This window comes from Stigmatopora argus, chromosome 1 (assembly GCF_051989625.1).
Source record: "Stigmatopora argus isolate UIUO_Sarg chromosome 1, RoL_Sarg_1.0, whole genome shotgun sequence".
NCBI lineage: Eukaryota > Metazoa > Chordata > Actinopteri > Syngnathiformes > Syngnathidae > Stigmatopora > Stigmatopora argus.
The window spans coordinates 2,349,728-2,372,374 of NC_135387.1; the positions used below are offsets into that span (position 1 = coordinate 2,349,728).

The 22,647-nt window shown below is 42.8% G+C and overlaps 2 protein-coding genes across 8 annotated transcripts in view; one reads left to right on the forward strand and one right to left on the reverse strand.

The window, feature by feature from the left end:
- uba3 (ubiquitin-like modifier activating enzyme 3) overlaps window positions 1–7,237 on the reverse strand; it is a 31,862-nt gene extending 24,625 nt beyond the window's left edge. The window contains exons 1-3 of one of the 7 annotated variants that reach the window (XM_077597245.1): window positions 7,083–7,237; window positions 6,702–6,774; window positions 6,561–6,599 (exon numbers count right to left, since the gene is read on the reverse strand). In XM_077597245.1, coding sequence (XP_077453371.1) covers window positions 6,561–6,599; window positions 6,702–6,721 — 59 coding nt within the window. In that variant the 5' untranslated portion in view covers window positions 6,722–6,774; window positions 7,083–7,237. Of the gene's footprint in view, window positions 1–3,037; window positions 6,123–6,324; window positions 6,600–6,674 lie in introns of those variants that run through there. The other 6 variants (XR_013299772.1, XM_077597324.1, XM_077597546.1 and 3 more) reach the window with 6 other exon arrangements.
- Window positions 6,980–22,101, forward strand: LOC144072292 (PRA1 family protein 3-like). The gene is made up of 3 exons (XM_077597564.1): window positions 6,980–7,390; window positions 11,725–11,942; window positions 21,801–22,101. Exons 1-3 carry the CDS (start codon window positions 7,221–7,223, stop codon window positions 21,974–21,976), a joined length of 564 nt encoding a protein of 187 aa, XP_077453690.1. The 5' UTR covers window positions 6,980–7,220; the 3' UTR covers window positions 21,977–22,101.
- The last annotated feature ends 546 nt before the right edge of the window (window positions 22,102–22,647 follow it).

Genomic DNA, 22,647 nt, shown 5'->3' on the forward strand with positions numbered 1-22,647 from the left:
TTGCAGTAGCTCCCTAAACCCTCACTCGTATTCTGTATTTTTACAGCTTTTTTATCCTTTATTTTTACATTTTATTTTCTCTTAAGACTTTACTTGTTACTTTACTTTATATATTATAATCCATACTTTAATGTTTTAAAACTTTACTTTCAAGACTCTACTGGATTCCCCTGGACCTGGACCTCCCCGCTGAGTTAAAGAGAAAGAGAAGAGGATACAGAGCTGGACGAAAATGTCAGGAGAGAAAGTGACGCTTCAGACCCAGCATTCCATCTATTATTATGGGGAACGTAAGATCTCTCCCCAATAAGATGTTAGACCTAACGGCGCTTACCAAACAACAACGACAATATCGGAGAATCTGCATTATGTACTTCACGGAGACCTGGCTGAATGAACTAATTCCGGACTCTCTCGTCTCTTTGGATGGCTTTCAGCTGGTGAGGGCGGACAGAGATGCTGAGGAGAGCGGTAGGAAGAAAGGTGGGGGACTAGCTGTTTTTATTAATAGTAGATGGTGCAACCCCGGGCATATTACTGTGAGGGAGCAACTTTGCACTCGAGATATCGAGCTAGTAGCTGTTAGCATGAGGCCGTTTTACATCCCCGGGAGTTCTCGCACGTTATCGTAATAACGGCGTATATACCTCCCTCGGCCGATGCGGCAGTCGCTCGCGAGCTGCTCCACACTGCTGTGTCCCGGCTGCAGACGTCACACCCCCAGACTCTCCTTCTTATCTCTGGTGATTTTAACCATGCTCCCTTGGCTTCTACTCTCCCCACCTTCACTCAGTATGTGTAGTGCCACACCAGGGAACAAAAAACTCAGGACCTGCTGTATGCCAACACAAAGAAGGCATACAGCTCAGTCCCCCTCCCCCCACTGGGCCGCTCAGACCACAACCTGGTCCATCTGATCCCCACCTATATCCCTATGGTGAGGAAAATAAAACCTACCACGATGATCATACAAAGATGGACTGAGGAGACCAGCATGGTACTGAGGGACTGTTTTGAGACCACTGACTGGGAGGTGCTGTGCAATTCACATGGGAAAGACATTGACATCTTGACCCACTGCATCACAGATTATCTTAACTTGTGTTGAGAACTACCCTCCAAGAAGGTCTGTTGTTTCTCCAACAATAAGCCATGGGTCACCAGGGATCTAAGGGCCCTCCTGAACAAGAAGAAGAGGGCTTTTAGGTCTGGGGAGAAAGAGTCTGAAAATGGTCCAGAAGGAGCTGAAGAGAGCGATAAGGAAGGGAAAGACCATCTACAGGAGGAAGCTGGAGAACCAATTCCAGAGAGGCAACACCAAAGAGGTCTGGAGGAGCTTGAGGACCATTTCGGGCCATGGAGGCAACAGTGAGAGAGACACGGAGTCCAGAGACAGGGAGTGGGCCAATGAACTGAATCAGTTCTTTAACAGATTCAGTCCTGCCCCCACTCCCCTGAACCCCCAGACCAGAAGCAACTCTCCCCCCTCATTCTCCTCCTCCTCTTCCTCCCCTCTTCCACGGGTCTCTGCATTACTGTCGATCAGGTGATAAAACAGCTAAAGAAGATCGAGGCAAGGAAGGCTACCGGTCCAAACGGCCTCAGCTCCAGACTACTGAGAGTGTGCGGATCAGCTTGGCAAAGTGATTCTGCATATTTTCAACCTCAGCCTCAGTCTGCAGAAGGTCCCCACCTTGTGGAAAACTTCCTGTGTGGTCAAAGTTCCAAAGACTGTGAACCCCAGGGAGCCAAACCACTTCAGGCCGGTAGCATTAACCTCTCACCTGATCAAGACATTGGAGAGGATCTTCCTCAATCACCTCAGCCCCCTGATGAATGCAGAGCTGGACCCTCTGCAGTTCGGCTATCGTCCAGGCATTGGTGTGGAAGATGCTACCACCTACCTGATGCACAGGTCTCTTTCACACCTGGAGAACACGGGAAGCTCGGTGAGAATTATGTTTTTTGACCTCTCCAGTGCATTCAACACCATTCAGCCGGTCCTACTGAGAGGGAAACTGGAAGAGGCTGGAGTAAGGAACCACCTAGCCGCATGGATCATCGACTTCCTCGCGGACAGACCACAATATGTGAGACTCCAGGACTGTACATCTGATGTGGTAGCTTGCAGCACGGGGGCCCCACAAGGCACAGTGCTCTCCCTACTCCTCTTCTCCCTCTGCACATCAGACTTCAAACATAATGCAGACACCTGCCACCTCCAGAAGTTCTCTGACGACACCGCTATTGTTGGACGAGTGACGGAAGGGAAAGACCTGGAGTACAGGGAGTCATCACAGCCTTTGTTGACTGGTGTAGGCAAAACCACCTCTACATCAACACCAGTAAGACAAAGGGAATGGTCATCGACTTTCGGAGGAATCCTCAACAGACAACTCAGGTGAACATCCAGGATACAGACATTGAAATTGTGGAGAATTTGAAGTACCTTGGTGTTCACCTCAACAACAAACTAGACTGGTCCACAAACATAGATGCCCTGTACAAAAGGGGCCAGAGCCGCTTCTACCTACTGAGGAGTCTACGGTCCTTTGGAGTGTGCAGGACACTGCTGAGGACTTTCTACGACACTGTGGGGGCATCTACAGTGTTTTATGCAGTGGTTTGTTGGGGATGCGGTAGCACGGAGAGGGACAGGAACAGGCTGAATTAGCTGGTCAGGAGGGCCAGCTCTGTTCTGGGCTGTGTGCTTGTATATGTATGTGTATATATATGTATATACATATATATATATGTATATATATACACCGTATTTTCACGACTATTTGGCGCATCGTATTTTACGTCGCAGTGTCAGTAACGAGTGCTATTTCTGTATTTTAGACACACAAAGCACGCACCATTTCATTAGACGTATATATATTATATATGGATGAACATCGAAACGCAATAGCGCTGGCTACCGGAAGAGGCTTATTTCCGGGTTCCGGTGCGCAGTGACTGCTGGGAAATATAGTTCTTGCGCGCAAAACCCACACGCTAAAAACACGCTTTAAAAAGGCAACGGAAGCAAAACTGAGTTCGGTAGTGCTTTATTTCGACATTTTACAATTTACGCAAGTCATCATCACCTTCAAATCCCTCAAACTCCTCATCTTCTGTGTCAGAATTATACAATTGCCCAAACGAGCCTTCCAAATAACCGGGCCCCCCCTCTCTTCTTTCTCAGAGTCACCGTCATTTCCATGTGGCTCCTTAGAAATTATGCCGGCTTTGGCAAAAGCTCGAACATCCGTGCAAGCAGACACGTTCGCCCAGGCGGCAAAGATCCATTGACAAATTGTAGCGTAAGAAGCCCGGCGCTGCCTGCCACTTTTCGTGAAGCTGTGTTCGCCAGCGATCATCCACTGCTCCCACGCTGCTCGTAACTTTGATTTGAAAGCCCGGTTGATGCCGATGTCCAGCGGCTGTAATTCTTTGGTCAAGCCTCCGGGAATGACGGCAAGCTCTGAGTTCCTTTTCATGATCTGGTTTTTAACCGTTGCTGTGAGATGAGCACGCATGGAGTCGCAGATCAAAACAGACGGCGAGCCGTGAAAAAATCCATCTGGTCGCTTGACATATACGTCACGTAACCAGTCTCGCATTTTCTCCTCATCCATCCAGCCCTTTGGATTCACCTTCACGATGACGCCGGCTGGAAACTTTTCTTTAGGCAGAGTCTTTCGCTTGAAGATCACCATTGGTGGTAGCTTCTGCCCATTAGCATGGCAAGCGAGAACGACAGTAAAAGCCGACTTCTCGTGCCCCGTTGTTCGTATCGCCACCGTGCTGGTTTCCTTCCTCTCGACAGTGTGGTTCATCGGGATGTCGAAAGTCAGCGGCAACTCGTCCATGTTGGTAATGTGGTTTGGCTGTATAAGTTTGTCGGCAATCAGCTTGGAGCAGTAGGTGCGGAAAACGGCTAGCTTGTCAATGTAGTCTGCCGGAAGTTGCTGCGCCACGGTTGTCCTCACTCTGATCGCCAGATGGTGCCGTTTCATAAAACGAAAGCACCACGACGGTCCTACTTCGAAATGTTCAATTTTCAATTCTTCCGCGAGCGCTTTTGCCTTCAGTCGAATGGTGACTGTGGAGACGTTTCTCCCAGCTGCTCTCAGATCAAGAATCCAGCGCTCAAGATGCTCTTCCAGGTCCGGCCACCTTGCCTTGTTCCCATGGAAACTCAGCTTCCTCTTGTTGACCTGGCGAAGCTCCTTCTCCTGCTTTCTCCATTTACGAATCATGGATTCGTTGATGTTGAATTTCCTCGCCGCTGCTCTGTTACCATGATCGATGGTTAGAAGCTTGAACTGTGCTTCGTAAGAGTGCCTTTGTGGAAGTATTCATTCTTTAGTTTGCAATTGAGCACATGCATCACTGTGCCCACACTAGCAGTATATATAGGAACCTGGTAGGGGCGTGGCTTTAGCGTCTTCTCCCACACACCCCCTCCCAAGCCTTGCCCCTTGCCCCACCAACGTCCGCCTTCTCTCTATATATAAAGAGGGTATTCGCAGGTAGTGCTCAGTCAGGCTCCGGAGCGCTCCCGCTCGGCGCCGCCGCCGCGAGCGCTCCCGCTCGGCGCCGCCGCCACGAGCGCTCGGCGCTCACACAGGGCGCTCTGCATTATAAGGCGCCCTGTCTATTTTGGAGAAAATTTTTGACTTTTATGCGCACCTTATAGTCGGGAAAATACGGTATACAGACGCTCCCCTACTTACGAACGAGTTAGGTTCCGAGCGATTGTTCATAAGTTGAATTTGTTTGTAAGTTGATTCAGTGCTATATTTTGTATTATAATTTATGTTTAAGGCCTATACAAGTATATTGAAGGTTTATATAAGTGCATTTGTATGTTTAAGGCTTGTATAAGTAACACGCATTGGTTTGTACTGAAAAAAAACATTTAATAAAATGGAGAGAATATGTACAGTACTGTATAGAGAGAGATTTATGTATTAGAAACTGGCCGAAAGAAGCGATCTAACGACGATTGCACAGTTTTCTTCTTTTTTCATCATAAATGATGCGGTAGCACTGTATGGCATCATTCAATTGATTTGCAAACTTTGTGCAACGTTCAATATTTGGGTCCTGCTGCTCGATCTTTCTGTTTATAAATGGTGTTGAATGTGCAACGCTCACCACTCTCACGCCCATCAAGCTTCGTTATTATTGCCACTCGTTTCAAATGAAATGGCTTGCCTCTTCCTTGCAACTCCCTCACTAGAAGCATTTCTCTTTTCACCAACCATATTCAATAATGGATGCACGAGATATTTAATGATACAAATGAAAAAGGTTCTTTGCCCACTGGAGATACGTTCACGCACTTCCGCATTGCAACGAAGAAGGTAGATGCTGGGTGAGCTGAGCCCTCACAGCGCCAGGCGTCGGTAGTAGCGGCGGAAAAAAGCACTATTCGGAAAAAAATACAAAATTGGACTTAAGAACATTTTTTGACTTAAACGCAATTTGCAGACATGTTCGTATGTACCGTTGTTCGTAAGTTGAATGTTCGTAAGTAGGGGAGCGTCTGTATATATATATTTCAGCAACACGCTTATTTATTTATATATTTATTCATGTATTTATTTATTAACCCACTTATTACCTATCTATTTATGTCTAAAATGCCTTTCCTATTTCTGCATCCTCACCCCCTTGCTACTGTGACAACGAAATTTCCCGAATACGGGATGAATAAAAGTTATCCAAAGTATTAGCGACAGGGGGGAAAAAACACTGAAAAAATGCAACGCTCTAGTGCTCGCAGACATTACACGAGGGAGTTGCGACCAGAGAGACATTACACGAGGGAGTTGAGGGGGGAGAGACAGTGCCCATGATGTTCTTTGTCTCGTATCTCAAGATAAATATTTGCTCACATTTTTACTCGTATCTCAAATTGCTCATATGTCGGGGCAGCTAGGGACCCCTCTGATAGCCATCATTTTCTAGGAAATTTTAATGTTCATTTAATGCATATTATGATTACATCAGTAAATTACCTGTGTGTAGTTAAACATCAATTGATTCATTTTCTGAACCGCTTATCCTTACAAGTTTCGCGGGGGGTGCTGGGGCCTATACCATCTGACTTCAGGCACCAGGACAGCCTGAATTGGTGGACAACCAATCACAGGCCACGAGATGGACAAACATTCACGTTCACACTCATCGTGGTTCAAAATTCCGTATATCGAATACCGCCCACTTATGCTATTGAGTTAAATTTCAAATGAACTCTTGATCCGGCCCGACAAGTCTTAAAACGAGTTCAGCTCCACAGAAAACGTTTTTTTTTCCCAGCATACTTACTCATATCCAATTATATGACAAGAAGATGTAACGCTGTGATAACTGTTGCATAGTTTCAGAAATATATAACACGTAACGATCACAACCTGACAGAATGTGATTAGAAGGTCTCCTGAAACAGGTATATTAAAACGGCGACCAAATATGTGAATTTTCACGGCTCCTGGCCTCGCTGCCCTAACGCGAACCTTCAGCCAGGCAGAGAAAGGGACCGTTCATTAGCATTCGTCACTAACTTGTCTGTCAGGTCCTCTATTCGCCGTCTTTTCTTCTCCCTGGAAGAAAAAAACGGGAATAGATTTGAGTCATGCCGCCTTGGTTCAAACTGCGAGGCGTGGAAATCGGATTACATGTCATTTTCATCCATTGAGACTTACGGGACTTCGGCATCCGCCATACTTTCACGGTCCCATGTCCTCGAGTGTGACGGGGCTTGGACGAGCGTCAAAGCTGCGCGGATCGACGCAGTTTCCCAAAACAGGAAATTTGCATTTTTGTTTTGTTTGTTATTGTTATTTTAAACGAAATGCATGTTTGATTAACTGTATGCATTGTCATCTCGTTGTAATACAACAAATTAATACAAAAATAGCGTGCGTGAATACGTTTGGTACTGCATGTTTAAAATCGCTTCAAAGACAATCGGAAATTTCGCTACTATGGAACCAGCAAAAGCCCCCGCCCACCTTTCCATAAATTTGACACTTGAAAAACAAAACATTTTGTATTAAATTTCCAGCAAGTTAACAGCAACTAACCTTAATGTATCGCGAGAGTTTAGCATTAAGTTCGACTGTTTCATTGTAAAAAGAAGTAAATTGCAGACAATCGCACGGCCGTTTCTATTACGCGTTTTGAACGTTTCACTCCTTCACGTTGACATCCTGGCAGCCAAAATGGAGCTCGCACCTATGAGGCCGTGGGATGATTTCTACCCCGGAACGGAACGATTCGGCAAGCCGGACTTTGGGGATGTGGCAAAATGGAACAACCGAGTTATCAGCAATTTAATGTACTACCAGACGAACTACTTCGCCGTGGCTGTAGTAGTCTTTCTCATCGTCGGGTTAGTACCAGCTAAAACACATTACATGGCAATTTTTTTGGTATACCTTTACCCACACCCGGCATGATTAGTGGTTAATTGTATCATAATACTAATAATCAGTGCCTCGTAGCTGATTTTATGACACCATCCCTGCGTTGGTTATCTCGCAGTGAGACCCAACGTGTGCGTCGACAATACGTCGTGTTTGTCATGGATTTCATACCACTCACCACTAGTATTTTTAATGACCAGAATATAAATGGAATTGGTTCGTATTACAGTCATTTAAACCGTGGCAAAGGTGTTATTTTCAAAATATTAGTGATGGTATAAACAAGCCCAATTTCTGCTGCCTTTAAAGTTAAAGGACTGCTTTATTTGAAAGAAAAAAACATCCCACTTAACAATATTCCAGCGATGATATTGTTATTTGACTGACATGTCGGAATGCATTGAAACTGATGTATAGGGATTGCTTCTGAAATCTGATCAGTGATCAAACCAATTTCTCCTTTGTCACAAATGAGTCGTTATGTACTTAAGAGGTAACATTCATATAGGAACATGTAAATTCTAATAAACTTAATTTTACTACCCTGATGATGAAATGTTGATGGATAACTTTTGGAAAAATTGTCAATATATGGTTTCCGCCAGTGCTTTTTAAGCATACAATGCTAAAACAGTCCTACAAAAGAATGTTTAAAAAGTACTATATACATATTATAGCCACACCATGTGTTATGTTTGAAAGCAACATCTTATGGTTTATATTTGAACAAACCCATCTTGGGCATTGCAATAATTGTGCAAATTTATTTAAGCAAGGTATCCATACCAGATCGGTTGAGGCTCGGGTTAACAACAACCACTAGGAGCATTGTAAGTGCACATGGTCCTGCTGGAAATTGGGCTACTGTGGGTCGAAGACATAGAAGAGGAGGAAAACAGATCCATCAACAGCGATAGTTTTGAACAGAGACTAAGAACATTGAATGCTGGAACTTTGGCAGGAAAATCTAGAGAGCTGGTGGACATGAAGATGAGGAGAATGGTTGATGTGTCCAGGAGATCAGGTGGAAATTCAAAGCTACGACTTTAGAAGAGGGATTCAAGTTGATTTATAATGCAAGGAATGCATTATTATTATGAACATTGTTAGCGATCTGTTTTCCATATCTCCATCCACCAACACACCCGAATAAAATAATCAGGATCAGTATCAAGCTTCTGGAAAGCTTGCTGATGAGTTGATCATATGTTTCAGGTGTGGTTGAGGAGGGAGAAATGGAAAACAGATTTCTACCCCGGAACGGAACGATTCGGCAAGACAGACTTAGCGGCTCTCGAGGACCGGAGTTGGCCACCCCTGCATTAGTGATTGGTGGAGACCTCAATGGGCATGTCGGTGAAGCAAATAGAGGAGATAAAGAAGTGAGGGGCAAGTTTGGTATTCAGGACAGGAGCCTAGAAGGACAGATGGTGGTGAACTTTGCTAAAAGAATGGAAATGTCAATAGTTCAGTGCTATAAGTCAATGAACGGAACAGTCTATAGCAGGTCCGGTCCGTCAGAGTGAAAAATATTTATGTTTTCAATATCGCCCTCCTACTTGAAATGAGAAAAGTTGTTATAATAATAATAATAATAATAATAATTATTATTATTATTATAATAAATAATTGCCATTATGCTTGGGATGGGTGTCGTTCGTGCACCGACCCCACCCCTACACAATTTTATGGCTTCCCTTTAAAAATTATAAAACTATATCAATTTTGTATGAAATATGTATGCACAAGTATGCAAAAACAGAACAAAGAAAGTTGTTTATTAAGATATTAACATGAATAAGAAATGTAAAGACATTTTCCGATGGGGTGGATTTGGGAGTGATGGCTGAGTAAACACATGTACACATGCACATAAACACACAACATAACAGCTTAAAATTACGTTACACACACTCAGAACAACACTAGAAACAACACCGTGATAAACAAGGATTGACATGGGTCACGAACATAGCGCCGGCGCAGGTGCGTCGTCATAATCTCGAAAAAAAGATGGAAAAATAGTCTGGAAAAGGGGGCCAAATACTCTGCCGGTGACTGCTACCCCAACCAGGACGGCTTGCGCATCCACCTTGACCACCCCTTTTTCAATTCGGGCTGGTGCAGTGCTCTCCCGTTGCACATGGTGGCCACTAAGCCGCTCGGCCGGCTCTATAACGTCTGCCTGCAGCATGCTTACCATGGTTCCGGCATCATGGCGACGAAGCTACCTTGCAGCCAATGGGAGGCCAGTGAGGTGTCGGGAGATGGGAAAGCAACTCTACCACGACAAAAAATACAGAATATAGGAAGTGTACAGTAATTCCTCGAATATTGTGGATAATGCAGACCACACATGGCCGCAATAATCGAAAAACCGCAAAGTAGGATCACACCTGTTATTACTACATACCATTCTACGTTTTTTTGCGCCCATACAAATATACAAGTACACTAGTACAATAACAAGAAGTGTATTTATTAAATATCACAGTTAGAGGCATATGAAGACTAATGAATTAATATGTATATATAATCTATAAATTAAAAAAATGTAAATATTTTAAGTACTGTACTCAGTGTATATAGTTACTCTTCGCTTGTTATAAATAATACAAAAAACAGGTTATTGGGAGCTTCAGTCCAAGTCCTCTTCATCAGATTTGAGAGGCATTTTTATTGTGCAAATATTGCTGTTGTTGTCTTGACACTGTCAAGACGATTACCATATTCAATTGCTCTGACCATGTTGTTATCAATCTCCTGGGGGAGTCTCCTTTTGGGTGGCCCTATGCAGTGTGTTGACGTCCTATCGTCATGCCAGCTTCATGACCGTATCTACGGCAAAAATCCCTCATAATGCTGACTACTGCAGGGGGCGGCTGGGTGTCAACAAGCGAGCGTAGCCAGGCACCATGATTACCATGCTGTCTAAACCTAGTTTAACATGCTCTGACTGGCCCAACGCAAGTAGCCTTGATTTTGAAATAAAACAAAACTCCACTTTGATTTTTTTTCGTTTTATTTCTTGTTCGAAAGTGACAACTATTGGAGTAATATGAACCATAGAAAGAATTGAGATATTTTAACATTAGAAGCATTATGGCTGCCACAGCATCTTAAACTTCTGGTAAGAAAATTGTAATTTCTGTAATTAGAAAGCATCAGGTTCTCATCAAGATAGACTTATTTCTTTTTTCAAATTGAAAAATTTGATATTTTGCATTTACAAAGACAGGCATGTTAACTTCCTTATGATATTGACCCTAATAATGTGCTTTTGATTCATACAGTACCTCAGAAATACCACGTGCGATGATTTTTCTTAAGATTTTCCCATCAAAGAATACATTTGTACTCCCTATTAAAATCATGAATATGGAGGCAATTTCAAGGGTGCGGCTTATACACGCGGGCGGCTTATTTGCACGGTGTAGATTATTTTTTGCTGCAATGGCGTGCTAGTCCTTTAGCATATCAAGGAACGTCAATATTTAGGAGGCATTATCACGGCGACTCAAAAAAATTGTCTTTCTCCACAGGTGATGTGCGCGATGCAAAATTCACTCGCAACAAAACAGGAAATGGCAAGACGTCGTGCATCTTGGCACTTTATATAATATTCGGCGTGTCTACGGTGAAATATTGCTTTTTCTTCAGCGCTGAGTGCCACCCAATTCAACGCTGAAGGAGTGGGGCTCTGACTTCGGCCATTTTTTACCTCGTCTTCCGCTTGCGAGTTTCACTGTGGCTTTTGACATTTTTATAAAAAAAATGTAATACTTAAGATCAAAAACTGAGATGTACTAAAGCCAAGAATTTTGAAGGTGCTAAGTGGTGAAGAATCACAGTATATAAGTTTCAGGAGATCTTTAATTTCACTTGATGTTTTGGAAATTTGATTTTTTTTTCAGTATTTTAGAACACAAGGTTTACAATCAAAGCTTTTCATAACCTGAAACTTTCATAACCAGTTGTACCATTGTAGTAGTAGTTTTGTTTTGTTAAAATTGTTTCAAACCTGTACCTTTTTGCAAGCCTACATTCAAGTGATCTAATAGATAGCATGTGATAACACATAATAGTCGTAATTTCACATTTCTGTCAGCTTAACATTTTTCCTTTATTTTCCCCAAACATGGTGGGGCACATGTCGACTTCTCTAACACCGGGCTTTGGAAATTTTCTGAACGTTTTTGATAATAAGAATTTCTATATTTCCAGGCTGGTCAAGGTTGCTGCTATTCTTCTCAACAAACACTGACCTTTGTGCCTAAAATACCATTTCTTCGTTTTGCAGATTCCTGAACCCAATTGGCATGTTTTTGGGAGGAACGGTCGTGACTTTGGTATTCATGGGTTCCGTGTGGGCCGGGGAGAATCAAGTCGCCATCAAAAATTTCAAGAGGAAGAACCCTACTCTGTTTGTCTTTGGCGTCATAATCACTAGTTACTTCTTGCTTTCACTGTTTGGCGGCGTCATGGTCTTCATCTTTGGCATCACCTTCCCTCTACTGTGTAAGTCTTTATGTTGACATTTTCACTCTTGCATTAACTTAGTTTTTTTGGGGGTGTAGTATTTGCTGCACAAATAATGCATGTTTTCTTCTCTATTTCCTTTTCCTCAATATTGTCTATGTACAGCACTTTGAAGAGGCTAACCATATTTTTCGTTCTTTCATGTTCCGTAACCGGTTATCCTCCCAAAGGCTGTGGGGGTTGGAGCCAATCCCAGCCAACCTACGGCACCACGCGGGTGGGGGTCATTGTACCCCTGCCTCAATATACCAATTTTGTGCACTAAAATCAGACATAAAGTTATGCCAGGATCAAATCAACACAATGAAGCCCACTTCCAGATCGCGCTGCGCGTTGTCTTGAATTCCAAACGCACGGGATCCTGGAAATGGCCATAATTTATCGCACATTAAAAAAAATTATGTGGCATGGAGGGTTTTCGTTAATGCCGTTTTTAATTAATTTAACTGACAGCATTAATATAAAAAACTATTTTTTTTCTCTTTTTTTTTTTTTTCAATGACTAGTAATACTCACCTTCCCCATAAAGGTTTATAGGTCTTAAGTCTCAAGTTATGGATTACATGTCTATTGTCCTGTGTAGTGACTGCTGTCTCTGAGAAGGTGATGAAAAAAGTACACCAGACTGAAAAACTATAGGGGGAGACAATTTTTACTTCTGCTTTAAATAAAATGAGAGACAATGCTGTCTGAAAAGTTGCTCTAAATTTCAACAACCAGCATGTTTTTTTTCTTACACAGATAGTACAGTCCTACCTCTACCTACAAAATTGATTCCAGAACTTTTTTCGTAACTTGAATATTTTGTAAGTAAAGTAGTACTTTCAATGTAAACTCTGTATTTTGTTCTATGGTCCTCAAAAAAAAACCTTTAAAAATAATGTGTCCAACTTTTGTATGGAAGATGCGAGAAACAGACAACAATGAAAGAAAATGATTTATTAATGTTAAATGAATAAGATGAAAAACAATCATGCAAAAACTTGTTCTATTCGTGCAGTAGTTCAATACAGTAATCAATATTACAAGCTCACATTGGAGCCTTACTGTGCCCGATCTCATCTCAGGCAGCCTGTCCACCACTCCCTGTGTTAACAGATCTCTGGTTTCTTGATGTGGACACAGCTGCATTTATTGATTGATGCATGCCTTTGGCATGCATCAGTCAATGATGAGTCCTGAGTCCTCTTCTGTACTCTCTGTACACATACGACTGTACACCCACCCACCAGTCTAACGCCATCATCAAATTTGCTGACGACACCACTGTGGTCGGACTCATCTCAGGAGGGGATGAGTCGGCCTACAGAGATGAGGTCAACAAATTGTCTTCGTGGTGCTCGGTGAACAATCTCACACTGAACACCACGAAAACTAAAGAAATAATCCTGGACTTTCGCAAACACGGCACAGATCTGGCCCCACTCCTCATAAATGGAGTATGTGTAGACAGGGTCCAGTCCTTTAAATTCCTGGGGGTCCACGTCACGGATAAGCTCTCATGGTCTACAAACATCACGGCAGTGGTGAAGAAGGCTCAGAAACGACTCCATTTCCTCAGGGTACTTAGGAAGAACAACTTGGGCACCAAGCTTCTGATAACCTTCTATAGAACCACTGTAGAGAGCATCCTGGCGTACTGTCCTAGTGTGGTACGCTGGAAGCACGGCGGCTGACAAAAAGGCCATGCAGAAAGTGATTAACACTGCCCAGAGGATTGTCGGCTGCTCTCTGCCCTCACTGGAAGACATTGCCAGCCCTCGTTACCTCAGCAGAGCTGGGAACATTGTTGGGGACCCGGACCACCCTGGTCACGACCTGTTCCAGCTGCTGCCCTCTGGCAGACGCTATAGCTCCCACAAAGCACGGACAAATAGGCTTGAGGACAGTTTTTTCCCCACATCCATCAGAACTCTAAATTTGCGGTAACATAACACACATTCCCTTTTGCGGTAATATGAAAAGATGTTTGGGTGGTGATCTGCCTCCTACTAGCTGACTGAAGGTAAGTGAAAGACAGTGAGAGGTAAGCGACCTGTATCCATAACAGCAGAATGCCAAATTACAAGATTCCGTAACTATCACTTATTTAGGTATTTTGCCGAGTAAACGCAGCTTATGGAGAAGCACCACCAATTTCGTCACACGCAGTTTCTGGGTGTGATGACAAGTAGGCTTTTTGGTTGTTGATAATGACGACAGGGCCTATCTCCGATTATTATTATTATTATCTGCCTAACACCTGGATGTGCATTTCTTCCGATGTGTCACTTTTGAATTACAGAAAAATAGATCTGATGATGTCAAGCAGGGGTGTCAGTCATCTTCGTCGTGGACCACATTGTAGTTGTGGTTTTCTTCGGAGAGACTTTTTTTTTCTGCCAACGAGGGCTGCCGCAATTGATTATTAAATGACAATTATTTTGGCGGTAGATTCATTTCTTGGGAGATTTTGTTTTGATCTAAAATGGTATAAATCCTCTTCATACTTTTTATAGGAAATGTGAACCGATTTATCATCATTAGGGTCGTGGGGGGTGCTGGAGCCCATCCCATCTGACTCCGGGCCAGATGCGGGGGACACCCTGAATTGGTGGCCAGCCGATCGCAGGGCACAAGGAGACAGACAACCATGCACACTCATACCCATACCTAGGGGCAATTTAGAGTGTCCAGCCTACAATACATGTTTTTGGAATGTGGGAGGAAACCGGAGTACCCACGCAGGCCCGGGAAGAACACGCAAACTCCACAAAGGTAGACGTGACCAGGATTTGAACCCAGGACCCCAGAGCTGTGAGGCCGATGTGCTAACCATTCGCCTCACCAGACCGCCTTACTACAAAGATGTTTATTTTATTGAGTATAAAAAGAGAACAGCAATATTAGCTATTTTATTTAGTGTATTTTTCATGGGAAAAAAACAAATGAAAAAATATTTTTCTTTGAAAATGTTAAACCTCTTTTTATTTATTTGTAATAAAAAACACTAAGTACAGTACTTATGAAATAAATTTGTTCCCACTGTGGTTTTGTAACTTAATTTTTTCATTAGTACGTAGTCGGAAATTACATTTAAATGCCCAATACAACCGAAACCCTTTAAAATTATAAAAGTACGTACAGTAATCACTCGATTATTGTGGTTAATGTAGACCATACATGGCCGCGATAAATGAAAAAATGCGAAGTAGGGTCACCCCTATTTAAAAAATAAAATAAAGTATTTTTTCTTTACTTCAGTGCTGAGTATTAGTAGGAAGTGGAGGACAGGGGAGTGGCTTCCACTTGCGGGTTTCAGCGGGGATTTTCACATTTTTATAATACATTTAAAAAAAAAATCAGACATAGGCTTGTCATCATCATTGACTAGACAAAAGCCTAATTGTCATCATACCCAGCTGCGTATGACGAAATTGGTAGTGCTTCTCCACAAAGTGCGCTTTTCCCAGGAAAAAGCCCAACCAAGTGATAGTTTCAGACTCGCTGGCACTCTGCCGTGATGGATACATCGCATCACCTCCCGAGCGCAACCAAATCCCGGCGACTGCGAAAAGGTTTGCCTCACTGATGCCAACAAAGAATAAAATGGATCACTTACCTCCCACTGTCTTCTTACTTACCTTCAGTCAGCCAGCAGGAGGCAGATCACCGCCCAACGTCCTTCATGTTTCCTCACCCCGAAGTTGTTACACAGAGGGGATTGTGTGTTGTGCTACTGCAAATTCAGGGTACACGGTCGATTGGTCGCCGGTCTTTAGGTCGCCCGGAAGTTTGGTCGCCGGTCTTTTGGGTCGCCGGTCTTTTTTGTCGCCGGTCTTTTTTGTCGCCGGTCTTTTGGTCGCGGTTTGGTCGCCCAAATGATCGGCTGCTGCCATCTACTGTCAATTTATTAAAAAGAAACAAAGCAAATTCACAGATGGTGTTTTTATTGAAGCAGTCCAATGAACCTTCATTCTCTCTGGGAGAACTTGCAATGTTGAAATACTTTAGATTAGATGGTCATTTTTATCAAACAAATAAAAGTATTAGTATATTTTTAGCCCGGAACTTTGACATTAAAATAAAAGGCAATATGTAAAATTAATTTATTAAAAAGAAGACAAAGCAAATTCACAGATGGTGTTTTTATTGAAGCAGTAAAACTTAAAAATTCTAGCAACCTTCATTCTCTCTGGGAGAAATAAGAGCACTCATTTAACACATCAGCTGCTGCCATCGACTGTCATAGGCGTCCATTTAATACATTATTTTATTAACCAAATAAAAGTGGGGATTTGGATTAAATGTTCCGACATCCGGGTGCCGGGTTAAAAAAGCTCTCGGAGGACTATGGAAACCCGGCTCGATTCGAGAACAATATAGAGTACCTGCAAGCCATTGCATACAATTTGTAATAAAAACTCCCATCTGTGAATTCCCTTTGTACATAATTTGTAAGTTTGAATTTGTAATTTTTGTACAGAATTTGTAAGTTTTACTGCTAGAATTTTTAAGTTTTACTGCTAGAATTTTTAAGTTTTACTGCTTCAATAAAAACACCATCTGTGAATTTGCTTTGTCTTCTTTTTAATAAATTAATTTTACTTATTGCCTTTTATTTTAATGTCGAAGTTCCGGCCTAAAGTACAGACGCTCCCCTACTTACGAATGAGGTAGGTTCCGAGCGATTGTTCATAAGTTGAATTTGTTCATAAGTTGCTCAGTGCTATATTTTGTATTATAATTTATGTTTAAGGCCTATATAAGTATATTGAAGGTTAATATAAGTGCATTTATATGTTTAAGGCTTGTATAAGTAACATGCATTGGTTTGTACTGAAAAAAACATTTAATAACATGGAGAGAATACATACAGTACTGTATACATACATTAGAGAGAGAGAGAGAGGGAGAGAGAGAGATTTACTAGAAACAGGCCGAAAGAAGCTATCTAATGACGATTGCAGTGTTCTTTTTTTCATCACAAATGATGGGGTAGCACTGTATGGCCTCATTCAATTGATTTGCAAACTTTGTGCAATGTTCAATATTTGGGTCCTGCTGCTCGATCTTTATGTTTATAAATAGTACTGACGGTCGAACGATTCAAGTTGTATTCACGTGCAACGCTCACCACTTTGTCACGCGCATCAAGCTTCGTTATTATTTCCACTCATTTCAAATGAAATGGCTTGCCTCTTCCTTGCACCTCCCTCAATAGAAGCCTTTCGCTTTTCACCAACCATATTGAATAATGGATGCACGAGATATTTAGTGATAAAAATGAAAAAGGTTCTCTGTGCACTGGAGATACGCTCACGCACTTCCGCACTGCAACGAACTGGGCAGAGGAAGGTAGATGCTGGGTGAGCTGAGCTCTCACAGCGCCAGGCGTCGGTATTAGCGGCGGAAAGAAGCACTACTCGGAAAAAGGCGCGCAATACAAAATTGAACTTACGAACATTTTTGGACATAAACGCAATTTGCAGACATGTTCGTATGTGCTGTTGTTCGTAACTCGAATGGTCGTAAGTAGGGGAGCGTCTGTATACTAATGCTTTTATTTGTTTGATAAAAATGACCATCTAGTCCAGGTGTCTCAAACCGATTCCGCCGAGGGCCGCAGTGGGTACTGGTTTTTGTTCCAACCGATCCAGTTCCGACATTTTAACCAATCAGGTGTCTTCTAAAATAAGTAGCACCTGGCTGCAATCAACTGATTAACTGATTACACTTGCAAAAGGTATTCTCTTGTTGAGTTGGAATGAAAACCTGCACCCACTGCGGCCCTTTGAGGACCGGTTTGAGACCACTGATCTAGTCTAAAGTATTTCAACATTGCAAGTTCTCCCAGAGAGAAGTTCATTGGACTGCTTTTTTAATAAATTAATTATACTTATTGCCTTTTATTTTAATGTCAAAGTTCCGGGCTAAAAGTATACTAATACTTTTATTTGTTTGATAAAAATGACCATCAGTGGATTATTTCTTTTATTTTAATGTCGAAGTTCCGGGCTAAAAGTATGCTAATACTTTTATTTGTTTGATAAAAAGGACCATCTAATCTAAAGTATTTCAACATTGCAAGTTCTCCCAGAGAGAATGAAGGTTCATTGGACTGCTTCAATAAAAACATCATTTGTGAATTTGCTTGTTTCTTTTTAATAGATTGACAGTAGATGGCAGCAGCCAATCATTTGGGCTACCAAACCGCGACCAAAAGACCGGCGACAAAAAAGACCGGCGACCCAAAAGACCGGCGATCAAACTTCCGGGCGACCTAAAGACCGCGACCAAAAGACCGGCGATCAATCGACCGCACACAAAATTCAGAGTCCTCATGGCTGTGGGAAAGAGGCTGTCCTTAAGCCTCTTTGTCCGTGCTTTGTGAGACCGGTAGCGCCTGCCAGAGGGAAGCAGCTGGAACAGGTTTTGACCAGGGTGGTACGGGTCCCCAACAATGTTCCCGGCTCTGCTGAGGTAGCGAGGGCTGGCAATATCTTCCAGTGAGGGCAGAGAGCAGCCGACGATCTTCTGAGCAGTGTTAATCACTCTGCATGGCCTTTTTGTCTGCTGCCGTGCTTCCAGCGTACCACACTGTGATGCAGTATGCCAGGATGCTCTCCACAGTGGCTCTATAGAAAGTTACCAGAAGCTTAGTGTCCAAGTTGTTCCTCCTGAGTACCCTCAGGAAATGGAGTCGTTTCTGGGCTTTCTTCACTACTGCCGTGGTGTTTGTAGACAAGGAGAGCTTGTCCGTGACGTGGACCCCCAGGAATTTAAAGGACTGGACCCTGTCTACACGATTTCCATTTATGAGGAGTGGGGCCAGATCTGTGCTCTGTTTGTGGAAGTCCAGGATTATTTCTTTAGTTTTCGCGTTGTTCAGTGTGAGGTTGTTCACCGAGCACCACGAAGACAGTTTGTTGACCTCGTCTCTCCTGAGATGGGTCCGACCACAGTGGTGTCATCGGCAAATTTGATAATGGAGTTAGACTGGTGGGTTGCTGTACAGGGAGTACAGAAGAGGACTCAGTACACAGCCTTGAGGGAAGCCAGTGCTCAGTGTAATGGAGGAAGAAAGGTGGGAACCAAGTCTAACAGTTTGTGGTCGGTTGGTTAGGAAGCTCTTTATCCAACAGCAGATGGAGGAGGATAGTCCAAGGTGGGAGAGTTTGTCAGTCAGAATGTCCGGTTTCATGGTGTTGAAGGCTGAGCTATAGTCAATGAAAAGCATCCTCACGTAATTCCCAAGGTGTTCCAGGTGGCTCAATGCTGTATGTATAGCAATGGTGATAGCATCCTCAGTGGACCTGTTAGCTCTATAAGCAAACTGGTGAGGGTCAACTGAGGGAGAGAGGCGGGCTATCAACTTTTCAAAGCACTTCATAATCACAGGCGTGAGTGCAACAGGCATATAATTATTCATGCTGTCAATGGTTGGCTTTTTGGGGACAGGGATAATGGTGGAAGATTTCAGGCAGGATGGAATGATGGATTGTTGCAGGGAACAATTGAACATTTTTGTGAAGACTCCAGCCAGCTGGTCAGCACAGGCTTTGAGCACCTTCCCACGTACTCCGTCAGGGCCAGCAGCAATGTTCCCTCTAATTTTTCGTTGGTCTGAGCAGAAAGTCAACCTCCCTGAGCGCACCGAGTACCAGTGTGAGCGACATCATCGGTACTCGGATGATTCGCCTAAAGACGTTTCGCCGACGGACGTTTGACAGACGGGCAGGTCGGCGAAACGTCTTTAGGCGAATCATCCGGTCACGACATCATCATTGCTCACTATGGGCACACCAGTATCACACCTGCCACAAGCAGGTGCATGTCAATGTTCCCTCTAATTTTTCATGTAAAACATGCTGTAAAACACGAAAAACATAAGTGGACAGAGCTACTGCCACTGGCTGCCGCTTAAACGGCGCCATCATGGGGAAAGGGGTAAAAAAAAAAAAAAAAAAAAAAAAAAAAAAAAAAAAAAAAAAAAAAAAAAAAAAAAAAAAAAATTCCGATTTTTTTTTTTTACTGCGCGCCATATGATTGCTGCTGCGCAGAGAAGACGAGAGTAGTGCGCAATTGCGCACGCGCGCAGCTTAGAGGGAACACTGGCCAGCAGCCTTCCTGGTATGCACAGACCGCATTTCCAGTCTCACTTCCTGTTCCCGGAACTTCAGTGTATTGCTGCAGGGTAGTGGTGGGGGTGTTGAGACTGGGTCTGATTTGTCAGTCTCAAAGCGGGCAAAGAAACGGTACAGTTCCTCCGCTAGTGAGGCATCTGCGTTAACAGACATATTATTGTTATTGTAGTTGGTAATATGTGGTATTCCCTGCCTTCTTTGGGTTATTTTCTGTGAAGTGCTCCTCAATTTTCTTAGTATATTCTGCCTTGGCCTTTTTAATGCCTCTTTTCAGCTCAGCTCTGGCAGCTCTATATTTCATCTTGTCCCCTGATCTGAAAGCGGTGTTACGGCATTTGATGAGTGACTGTGTCTCCTTGGTCACCGAGGGTTTTGAACTTACAAAAACAAATTTAATTAACTAAAAAAAAATCCCCCAGAAAAAAAAACATGATGTATTGAAGCTGTGATAATCGAGGGATTACTGTATACCAATTTTATATGAAAAATGAGAGACAAAAAAGAGAAGAAAATTATGAAATTGAATAAGACAATTTCTATTGGGGGCGGCCCAGGGGTGAGTGGTTAGCGTGTCGGCCTCACAGTGGGAGTCCTGGGTTCAAATCCGGGTTGGTCCACCTGTGTGTAGTTTGCATGTTCTGCGTGGGTTTTCTCCGGGTACTCCGGTTTCCACCCATGAATGGGAGGCTGATCGGACACTAAATCGCCCCTAGGTATGAGCGTGAATGGTTGTTTGTCTCCTTGTGCCCTGCGATTGGCTGGCCGCCAATTCAGGGTGTCCCCCGCCTCTGACCCAAAGGCAGCTGGGGTAGGCTCCAGCACCACCCAGCGACCCTAGTGAGAGTAAAGCGCTTCAGAAAATGAAAATTTAAAAAAAATCCATTGGTGTGTAAGGGCCAGCAGCACGGATAGCACGACTCTTGAACACATTTGTAAGAGAGTCCGCTTCTTCCTTTTATTCGTACCGGGAATAACTTTCTTGGGGCCTGTTAGAACTCCGTGATAAACAAGCGTCGAAGGAACACTTGCTGACTCCGCCCACCGCATGAAGTACCTCGAACGAAAAGGTGCCCGGAAAAGCGCCAGTCGGTCGGTTGCGCCCAAACCCCAATTGGTGGACTTGTCCCGCTCCGAGGTGTCACACTTTGACGTTTTTTTGGCAAAAAAATTTGGCTCGGCTCTCGTGCCGCTTTCGAGTCAGGCTCGTGCCATTCTCCCCTGTTGCACCTTGTGGGCACTACCCCGCTCGGGTCGGCTGTTCCGTCCGCCTGGAGTGTGCCATCTTTGGGTGGGCTTCACCAAACGATCTGTCCTTCCATCATCAACATGGAGACGCAGGAAGTTTATGTTTTGGGAAATGTTTGAATTTTTGAGATTTCATGTTTCGTAACTTGAATTTCTTTCATACCCAGAAACAAAACCTTCCTAACGGGCTGTTTCATAACCTGAATATTTTGTGTAGATTATCTTCTTTTTTATATTTATTTTTAATTTAAAAAATACAAACAACATTCTAGTCGCTCTCAACGAACATTTTAGTTATTAAATTTTAGCGAGAGAAAAAAACAAAGTCACTCGAGACAATACTTTTGCGGACCACATGAAATAACAAGGTGGGCCTGCATGTTTGACACCACTGGTGTAGAAAATGAATTTACCTTAGTTTTTTTTTAGGTTAAAAATAATGTTATTTCCCATTATTGCTTTATAGTAATCCTGATCCATGCCTCACTGAGACTGCGCAACATAAAAAACAAAATGGAGAACCAGATGGAAGGTGTTGGGATGAAGAAGACTCCTATGGGTGTGATCATGAACCTTCTGGATCAGCAGGAGGAGAGAGTGAACAAAATTCAGGATTTCATCGAAAGCAAACTGAAGCAGTAAGGTTGTAGCGACGGAAACTCTGCTTCATCATCACGCATGACAAATAAAACCACATCTGTATTTTTGGCCCTCCAGTGTACCCTTTTGCTGCTTTAATATAGTTGAATGAACATGATGTGTGCAAATGTTTTGCTCTAGCCTTTATAGGGTATTATTGGCTACCATTTATGGCATTGATCTTCAATCCATTTTGACTGGATGGGAAGTCAGTGATCGTTCACAGCCATTCTTCTCAGTTTAAATGAATTGATGTCTATCATTGGCAATGCATTAAATCAGATGAATTTAATATATAAAAGTACAAAAATGCATGGGTGTTTGTATGTATATGTATATATGTATGTATGTATACATATATATGTATATATATATATATATATATATATATATGTATGTGTATGTATGTATGTATATATATATACATATATATACATATACATACATACATATATATATATATATATACATATATACATATATACATATATGTATATGTGTATATATATGCATATATCAGTGGCGGGCGGTGCATTTTCTGGTAGCGCCTTCAACGTATCAATCCAACCCTCAAAAACTATTTTATGGCTATAAAACCTCTACTGCAGCTACAGCTGCAACACATAAAAATAATCAATAAATTAATGCACAAAAATGGGGTAAAATCCACTTCC